Here is a 10,000-nt window from a genome sequence, read left to right on the forward strand (position 1 = left end):
ACCCCTAACCCATTCTCAATCAAAACAAAGCTTTATGCCGACATACTAACTAACCATCCCAAGTCTTTGAAAAGCACTGATTCATTGGTCCTGTTTGTGCATCATGTACCACATTGATACCCAACCCCAAGCCTCTTGTCCGTTTCTCCCGGCCCCGTGATCCTGGCTGGAGACAGGGGTCGGCGATGCCCTACGCGGAGAGTCTGCGATTGCAACACGTGCTGCAGACGGTGTCGGTGTTGGAGTCGGTGGTCCTCCGGTGCTTCGGCCCAGACGGAGGGCAGGTGCTGTTTATCCGAGACACCGGGCACGTGGTGCTGAGTCGCCATGGAACACGCGTCCTTACAGCGCTGCGCCTGGAGCACACACTGGCCAGGTAACATCTATAGTCAATACATCACTTCACATACACACACACACACACACACACACACACACACACACACACACACACACACACACCCACACCCATTAACACCCCAAAATACTTATCAACTGATAGTCTCACCAAGTCAGGTTCCGAGATAATAATTTAAATAATTAATAATAATTTTGCCATTTAGCAGACGCTTTTAATCCAAAGCGACTTACAATTACGAATTACAGGGACATTCCCCCTGGAGTAACTGAGGGCTAAGTGCCTTACTCAAGGGCACACTAGTAGTGGTGTGGTTTCAGGCGGGATTTGAACTCACAACCTTCCGATCACAAGTCCATCTCACTATCCACTAGACCACCACTAGAGATCAATCAGCTGTTTTTATATGTAGGCCTAGGGCCTAGCCCTAGGCAGTACTCAAGTTCTAAAAAAATGTTTTATCATATGGGAACAATTTGTGCTGATGACAGCGCAGAGGGTGTACTGTGTACCCTTTTGATTATTATTAAAGCATAAAGATAATTATTATACTCCTAAAACAACATGCATGTTATGGATGTTAGGTGTCAGATACTCCTGTCATTGCTCTTGTCCAAGCCAGGCACCTCAGAATTGGAGTCGGTCCCCGTGCTACCATGGCACCCCTGCTCTTACATAGTTAGGGTCAAATGCAGAGGACAATTAGTGCACTTTTTTTTTTAATACCACGTTCATTGTTAAAATGACATAAGGGATGGAAAGGGGGGATGGCAGTTTTAGAAGGGGGATGATTTTGACAATGTTTTATTTATTTTATCCTGAATCCCCCTCTTGAGTGCTGGGCCTAGGCCTATATTTTATGATTCATCTGCAACATCTGATCTGTTTCAGCAGTGCAGCGCTGCTGATTCAGACGATCTGCCATATGGACTTTGTGTCATTTGTCCGAATTGTTTCTGTGTGTGTGTCACAGGCTTGAGATAAACCTGAATTGAAAAGTGGCTTAGTGAGGATTAGCCTATTGATAGGTGAATTGATTTCATCGTACAATTCAAAAGTACATAAACAAAGTTCATACACATAAATCAGTGCATGTGATTTCTCAATTCTTCAACTTGGGATTTCATAACTGTGTGTGTGTGTGTGTTTGTGTTTATAGGATAGTGGTGGAGTGTGTGAGGAGCCACAGTGCTGTCACAGGGGATGGCTCCAAGACCTTCATCATACTGTTGACCTCGTTGCTACGAGAGATACACACGCTCGTTCGCAAAGCACCCTCGTCTATAATAACACACACCCACAACGTACCGCGGGAGGGCGCGGCGGCCAGGCGGTTGGCTGAGCAGCTGCTGGCCTTTGGAGTGGAGGAGCTTGGTGATGTCATCACTGAGGGAGTCGTCCAGTATGGCTTACCCCTTTCCATAGGAAGCGGAGCGACAGACACACACACCCCAGCACACACACTCCTAGACACACACACCCCATCACACACACTCCTAGACACACACACCCCAGCACACACACTCACAGTCTCACACACTCCAGCACACACACACCTAGACACACACACTCCAGCACACACACACCTAGACACACACACCCCATCACACACACACCTAGACACACACACCCCAGCACACACACACACCCCAGCACACACACTCCCAGACACACACATCCTGCGTCGTCTCCTAGGAGCGTTCCTTCACACCCGCCTTAGCCACAGCCACTCTGACATCATCAGCAGGCTTACCTGGGAGCTGCTCTCCCACAGTTGCCATGGCGACCTCCCCTCCTCCCTGCGCTTCATCGACACCAACTTCCCCGCGCTGCACACGGCAGTATCGGGCTTCCCCATTGGCTGCTCGCGTCTGCTGGAGGGGCAGGTCATACACCGGGACGTCTCTACGCCCCACCCACCGGCCGACCGGCAGCCTATCAGAGCGTTGGTGGTGACGGAGCCCCTGTACCCGAACACGCTGATCGGAGGAGCCGTGTTGCAGCTGGGTGTGACCGGCGGGGGGGAGAAAGGGGGAGAGACGAGAGGGCAGAGCGTGTTAGGGTACAGCGCCTGGTCAGAGAGGGGGCTGGAGCGTGTGTTTGAGACCCTGCAGAGTCTGGGGGTCACTCTCCTTCTCTCTGCGGTGCGACAATCGGAGAAGGCCCTGGCTTTGGCTCGGCGGGCCGGGGTGTGTGTGCTGGAGTGTGTGTGCGAGGAGGAGCTCTCTCTCTTCTGTCACCTCGCTGGGGCCGAGCCCGTCTCAGACCACCGTCAAATCGGACGGGAGCACGTCGCCGTGGTTACCTTCTGTCGACCGCTGCAGCTGGGAGCTCACAAGTACGACGATGCGTGCGCGCGCACACACACACACACACACACATTTCATTCTCTTTCTTTGATGTATGAACGAACATGTCTTTGATTAGAGTCTGTTTCTCGCTCCCAGGTACGTCCACGTGGGGTTTCCCGGGCCTGAGGGCAGGGGCCAGGTCAGGGTCAGACCCCACAGCCTGGTGGTGTGTGGACCAGGGGAAGGCCAGACGGAGCAGTGCGTGTGCGCGCAGCGAGACGCCGTCCGCATGCTGCTCACCGCCTGGGAGCCCATTCACAGGTCTGGAATCGCAGACGACCACAGACGCTCACACAGACAAGATACACACACAGACCGACCCCCACACACACACCTCACAGGCCAGGCTCCGTCCGAGGAGTGTGTGACGCAGCCTGGCTGTGTCATCGCTGTTGGCGGGACCTTCGAGTTCTTGTTACACCACGCCCTCCTCCAGCACTCCGCCACACCCACACACTCGGATACACCCACACACTCGGATACACCCACACACTCGGATACACCCACACACTCAACCGCAGACACACACTCGGACACACCCACACACTCGGATACACGCAAACACTCGGGTACACCCACACACTCGGATACACGCAAACACTCGGGTACACCCACACACTCGGATACACGCAAACACTCGGGTACACCCACACACTCGGATACACGCACACACTCGAATACACCCACACACTCGGATACACGCAAACACTCGGATACACGCACACACTCGAATACACCCACACACTCGGATACACGCAAACACTCGGATACACGCACACACTCGAATACACCCACACACTCGGATACACGCACACACTCGGATACACCCACACACTCGGATACACCCACACACTCGGATACACGCACACACTCGGATACATGCACACACTCGGATACACCCACACACTCAACCGCAGACACACACTCGGATACACGCACACACACAAATCCACACTCCCACTCATCCACACCCACACACTCGGATACACACACCCACTCCTCCGTAGACACACACTCAGACAGGTCGGCCCCGTGCAGGCTGCTCGCCGAGGCCCTACTGAGCGTGCCCAGACACATCTACTCCCACAATCGTCGCCGCTACCTAGAGGCACACACACAGGTGCTGAACCGTATACGCGGTCACAGCCACCCACACAACCACGACCTCGCTCAGAACCACAGCAGCGGTCATCACTACATAAAGAGCGGGGTTTCGGCCACGGACGGCGGTTCAAGTGCGGTCAAAGGAGGGGTCAGATCAGAGTCGTTAGGTTGCGGGTTTGATTCAGGCCTGGAGTCGGTTTCGTGTAAATACCAGCTGATCCTGGCCGTGCTGCAGTGCGCGAGGACCTTACTGAGTGTGGATATGATGATACACACACACACACCGTCACACAGACGCTCACGTACTTCCCCACAGGACACGGAGGAAGAGGAAGAGGACTGAGCCTGCTATGTATAAACACGACACACACACACACACACGCACAGAGGTCCAAACACATAGTGACTCATACACGCATATACACACACACACACACTTTTCTTGCAGAGGGGAAGAATAGAACACCATACTTAAATTTGTGAACTTTTCTTCGTTTTAGTTCTATCGTTGATGTCAATCAATGAACTATTTGTATTATATTCAGAGAAATACATATTTTCATTAGTGAAAGTTAATAAAGATGTTTTGTCATGAGATATGGGTGTGCTTTGTGTTGTGGTGTGTAATATGTAATAATGACCTCCTGTTCATCGGGACTGTGATGATGATGATGATTCTCTGGCCTAGCAAACTATCACGTCATTTGATTATGGTGAGTGTGCACCTGCAGTAGACCTACGTGGTGTTAGGATTTTTGCATGTGTGTGTGTGTGAGAGCGAGTGTGTGTTTATGTTGGCTAGACTCGATAGGCTTCTCATCGCAGCTCTTTTGTTCTCAACATTCCTCTCTTATCTCTGCCTTCCTGCCCATTGCCAAGAACACACACTCTCTTAACTACACACACACACACACACACATGCACTAAAAAGTAATTATACACACACTACTGTAATCAATGTTATCAGGGATGGAGGGGAGGGGTGTTAGTGAGGTTAACGCCCAGCTGTCTGCAACTCAAGTCAAAATCCACTTCCTGCTTTCAGCCCTAACAACTGTTACCACGAAGACACTCAGCCAACCAGTATCAAATAAACAGCCTGAACAGGAGAGCCATCGCAGTTAAACATTAACCACACACACACATTACTAGTGTAAGGGATGAGTGTGCTGCTGTGACGCTGGACTGGAACTTTCCAAGCGGAAACTTGCAGGCCGGGTCTGGAGATAACGATCCTGAACTCTGTTCTTGATTTGGGTCGAGGTGCATGAAGGAAATCAAGCAGTCGCCTTCAGAAGAGAGAGGGAGTTATATAAAGGTCTGTCTGTTCTTTTCCACTGTAAAAGGAAGTAACTGAAGAGGTCTGAACTTCCCCACACACACACACACACACAACGCAGCACAGCACAGCCTCAAACTAGCCTTTCCTAACACCAGGGGAGCCACCCCTCCTAAATTTCGTTGTTTGGTACCTGTACTGTAGCAATGACAATAAAGACCATTCATTCATTCATTCATTCACAGCACAGCCTCAAAAGAGAGTTTAGTGGGTTACAGTTTATTTGGCTCTCTTGATCATATATATATATATATATCATTTGTTTCTGTGTAACAAACAAGTGTATACAAATTAACCAGATCACTGTGAGATGAAATGAACATTATAAAAGTATACATCATTCAGCTTAATCAAACAAACTGGATGTACCGTAAAACAACCTACAAACTAATTTAGAAATCATTCACAGAAAAAAATAAAAAATAAAAGAAACTTTACAAAAAGGAGTCAAAGACTTCAAGGCGCTTTCAACATGGCCAGAGAGAACAGAAAGAGAGAGAGAAAGAGAGAGGTATAGATTGAGGTGTTACTCTACGAGAGCGACCAGGCTGCTCATCTAACTAAGCGTGGGAGAGCCACACAACACAACAGCCTTGTCACACATTTCACTGGCTTCTAGTCACCACGTGCTAATTCCAGGAACACTTGCTAAGGAATGACAGAGTATTTTTGGCTCTTTGCTATAGAGAGCTGGAGTGGAGGGGTTGTCGGTCGGGATGGGATTACGGTGAATAACAGAAGAAATCAATCTTAACAATCCAAGAATGTGTTGAGCTTTAAGTGTCGAGCAATTGATTTCATTGACTCTTGGCAGTCTCGTGATTCTTAGTAGCCTACAACCTGTAAAAGATATATATCTCATTTAATTATTAATCATTTCCTGTGAGGCGGTCTACCCCAGCTCTCTGTGGACCAATCAACGATGCCGTGCTTGTTCAGGAGGGTCCGTCTGAGTACGGCGCTGACCCACAAACCATCTCAACTGCGGGACGACCTCAACCACCGAACATCAGCGGATCCGCAGGAGAGAGAGAGATGACATCATCGGCCGCGGCACAGAGCCTGGCTGGCTGATCCTCATGAACAAGCAGTGTTTTTTTGTTGGTGGAGAAGAGTCATATGACTCTAGGAATGACATCATGCAACATTAACGGGGGGGGGGGGGTAGTCATGGTTACGACATCCTTACACAATCTCCCGGGACTTCCTGATGGCACAGCAGAGGAGCATGCTGAAGATCATCCCAAACACCTGAGGGGGAGGGAGAGAGGGAGAGAGAGACAGAGAGAGAGAGAGACATGGAGAGGGAGAGAGAGAGAGGGAGAGAGAGAGAGTAGTTCTCAGTTCATCACTGGGGACACAACCCAAGTCAATTAAACAACACAGTCTGGGCGGTCTGTTAGGAACTTCTCCTTCATCAAGAGTGTGTGTGAGAAGCTCACCATGATAATGGCAATGGTAATTCCCACTCCTCCTATGATGTGCAGCTTGGAGTCAAACACTTCATCGATGGCATCAGGGCAGCTCTGCAATAATACACACACACACACACACACACACATACACACATTTAAGTCAATCACATTCATACACACGCACGCAGGCAGGCACGCACGCGCACACAAACCGGCACATACACCCCCCCCCCACACACACACACACACACACACACACACACACACACACACACACACGCACACACACACACACACACACGCACGCATACACCACAGACAGGGGAACCATAGGCTTCAGTGACAGTCCCTAGCTTTAATAATGCAGTGTTTCCATAGTAACCTGCGAGGGGGCTGGCAGAGATGGTCTACAGTGTTTGAAGGAGGGACACACACACACAGGCATGTGCTCCTAAACACAGTAGGACTTTACCTTAGTGATGAGCTGTTCAAGCCCCCCATCTCTTTCGGGACAGGTGTCTTTGGCGAAGTCCCCAATAATGCCAGTCGGACCACAGCAGTCCAACTGTAACACACACGCACACGTTTGAAAGTAACATCATTATGTCGCACAAAGAATCAATGTTAATCTGAAACAGTCTCAACACTCCACTCACCCCAGTCTGAATCAGTCGTAGAGTGTCTCTGAGCGTGTCCGTTGGGTTGGTCTTGTACTTGTTGTACGTCTCCATGTAAAACTGAGTGACGTCATCAACCACCTACACAACAGGGCAGTGGCAGGGTGTTAATGTTACGGTACATGTGGGAAAACGGGTTATGTCGGCATTTCCGGGGACATGGCAGCATAAAACGTCGACTTGGTACATGCTGGCATGTCTAACCCTACCCCTAATCCTACCCCTACCCCTAGCACCCTAACCCTAGCACCTAACCCTAGCACCCAACCCTAGTTTTCCCACATGTACCGTATTCCCACATGTACCGTAACATTAATATCACTATGTGTAGAGCAGGGGAAGGGTTTTTGAAGGAACACAGTTTCAACAATGAAGTGGATGTTTTGGCACCTTGCTCTGGTTGGAGAATCCCCAGATTCCAGCCGCGACCTCAATTGCAAATATGATGAGCAAGCAGGCGAAGAACTGCAACACAAAGAGATATACATTAAATGAATAAAGAGAGAGAGAGAGAGAAAGTGTGTGTGTGTGTGTGTGCGCGTGCATTCGCATGTGTAAGTAGACGTTTGACTCTAACTGCCCCCAATTCAGACCCTGACCCCTCTACTCCCATGGCGTATTCCTAGAGAAGGGATTTGAGACGGCAGGATTAAATAAAGAGAGAGAGAGAGAGAGAGAGAGAGAGAGAGAGAGAGAGAGAGAGAGAGAGAGAGAGAGAGAGAGAGAGAGAGAGAGACAGAGAGTGTGAAGTGTTTGGTTCTGTGTGAGAAAGTAGAAGACTTCGTACACATTTTTACAGCTTACCCTTGGGCCATCACGCAGCGTTTCACATACACACACACACACACACGTGCACACGCACACACACTCTTAAGTGGGATAACCCCAACCTCAACTCGAAGTTTAGCTGGGTTAGCAGCTAGCAGCTAACTAAAGAAATTCTGGTGCTGGCCCCATAGATAATCCAAAACACAGTGTTGAAGTTGAATGCAGAAATATCTATTTGGTTATTGTAGGATATGCAAGAAACTAGGAGGGGATACAAGGACAGAGGGTTTTAAATGGTAAATAGAATGACTTACATAGCGCCTTATTCCAAAGCGTTTTACAACGGCCTCTCATTCACCCATTCACACACACATTCACACACCAATGGCGGGAAGCTACCATGCAAGGCGCCGGCCCGCTCATTGGGAGCAACTTAGGGTTCAGTGTCTTGCCCGAGGACACCTCGACATGTGGCCAGTCGGGGTTTTAAACTGCAGATCTACCGGCCTTGCGACCGTTAGACGCCGGCTCTACCTCCTGCGACACAGCTGCAGGGGGAGAGGGGTACAGGGTACTGGGGTAGAGAAGGGATAGAGAGGTGTTGTGTAGAGGGAGGAGACTTACCACGCCAAGCATGCATGGAGACTCCTGGATGGCTCCACAACATCCCAGGAACCCCACCACCATCATCATCGCTCCTGCTGCTATCAGAATATACACACCTACATATACACACACACACACACACACACAAACTTATTATTTTGGGTTGATATCTAAGAGAATTCTTTCAAATTGTACACACTCAGTCATACACTCATCCAGGAGGAGTGTGTGTTACCTGTGAAGAAGATATAGGGAGAGTCTGTTCCCTCAAACAGGCCCTTGGTTTTGGGATCAAATCTCAGCCACAAGCCCACACCCAGCACACCTGTACCTGCAATCTAAATCACACACACACACACACGCGCACACACACGCACACGCGCACGCGCACACACACACACACACACACACACACACACACACACACACACACACACACACAGTTGTCCATTAGTCACAATAACACAGTCCAACATTTGACATCCTCCTCCTGTCCGTAACAACCCCTGTAGCACACTAGGTGCGTTTCCATAAACCATTCTGATTCGCATTTCGCAGTGATTCGCATCAGTTTGAGATGATTCGCATGAGACATTTTAAGGAAACGGCTTGATTTGCATAAACTCGATGCGAATCGCCTCTAATTCGCTTGACTGACATCAACTGTGTGATCCCACGATCCTCGGCCTGCCTCATTTAGCCCAGAGCTAAAGCCTTAGGCCTCAGCTCTGGGAAGTCTCAAAAGTAGTCAGGATTTAGGTAAGCCTTAGGTAAGGTTGTCATGAGTCACCCAAAAACCCCCTCAGTTTCACATACTTAGACAAACACATAACAGCAACACAAACCAGCAAATCCAACACAAATCCAGGTGTCTGTTTAGCTTGTCACCCTCATCACATCAAGGCAGGGGACATACTGTATGTTAGTCATTACGTAGGACAGGTTGTAAATACAATTTCTACCTCTGTTAGTTCCCTCTGTTAAATAATATTAATAATATATATATATATAAATAATATTTTCGAGCTGGGAAGTAACAGAGGTAGAAATTTTATTATTATTATTATTATTATTATTAATATTATTATTATTATTATATATATATATATATTATACTCGCCTGGTTCTGTTAGTCTAAAATACCTCTACTTTAAGTTGTAAGCAACCCTAAACAAAGGATGACCCTCAGGACTGGCAAGAGGTACCTTGCACAGGATGCTTCCCAGAGCAGCAGTTGTTATAAACAGTTGTTATAAACAGTTGTTATAAACAGTTGTTATAAACAGTTGTTATAAACAGTTGTTATAAACAGTCATCCGTCACGTGTTTGACATAGGAGAACATTCTAACACACGTTCTATGCTTAATACAATGATTACATG

The 10,000-nt window shown here is 48.6% G+C and overlaps 2 protein-coding genes across 3 annotated transcripts in view; one reads left to right on the plus strand and one right to left on the minus strand.

Moving 5' to 3' along the window:
* Window positions 1-185: 185 nt before the first annotated feature.
* bbs10 (Bardet-Biedl syndrome 10) lies at window positions 186-4,156 on the plus strand (the record flags this gene model as incomplete). Its single annotated transcript, XM_080539589.1, has 5 exons — window positions 186-376; window positions 1,518-1,765; window positions 2,027-2,696; window positions 2,806-3,217; window positions 3,884-4,156. The coding sequence occupies 5 exons, from the start codon at window positions 186-188 to the stop codon at window positions 4,154-4,156; spliced, it is 1,794 nt and encodes a 597-aa protein (XP_080395715.1).
* Window positions 4,157-6,146: 1,990 nt separating this feature from the next.
* Window positions 6,147-10,000, minus strand: part of cd9a (CD9 molecule a) — a 7,819-nt gene continuing 3,965 nt past the window's right edge. For both annotated transcript variants that reach the window (XM_080538933.1, XM_080538934.1), the window contains exons 2-8: window positions 8,854-8,956; window positions 8,637-8,734; window positions 7,635-7,709; window positions 7,224-7,325; window positions 7,040-7,132; window positions 6,595-6,678; window positions 6,147-6,403 (exon numbers count right to left, since the gene is read on the minus strand). In XM_080538933.1, coding sequence (XP_080395059.1) covers window positions 6,338-6,403; window positions 6,595-6,678; window positions 7,040-7,132; window positions 7,224-7,325; window positions 7,635-7,709; window positions 8,637-8,734; window positions 8,854-8,956 — 621 coding nt within the window. In that variant the 3' untranslated portion in view covers window positions 6,147-6,337. The remainder of the gene's footprint in view (window positions 6,404-6,594; window positions 6,679-7,039; window positions 7,133-7,223; window positions 7,326-7,634; window positions 7,710-8,636; window positions 8,735-8,853; window positions 8,957-10,000) is intronic.

This window comes from Nansenia antarctica (assembly GCF_963989245.1).
Source record: "Nansenia antarctica genome assembly, chromosome: 9".
In the NCBI taxonomy this organism is placed as follows: domain Eukaryota; kingdom Metazoa; phylum Chordata; class Actinopteri; order Argentiniformes; family Microstomatidae; genus Nansenia; species Nansenia antarctica.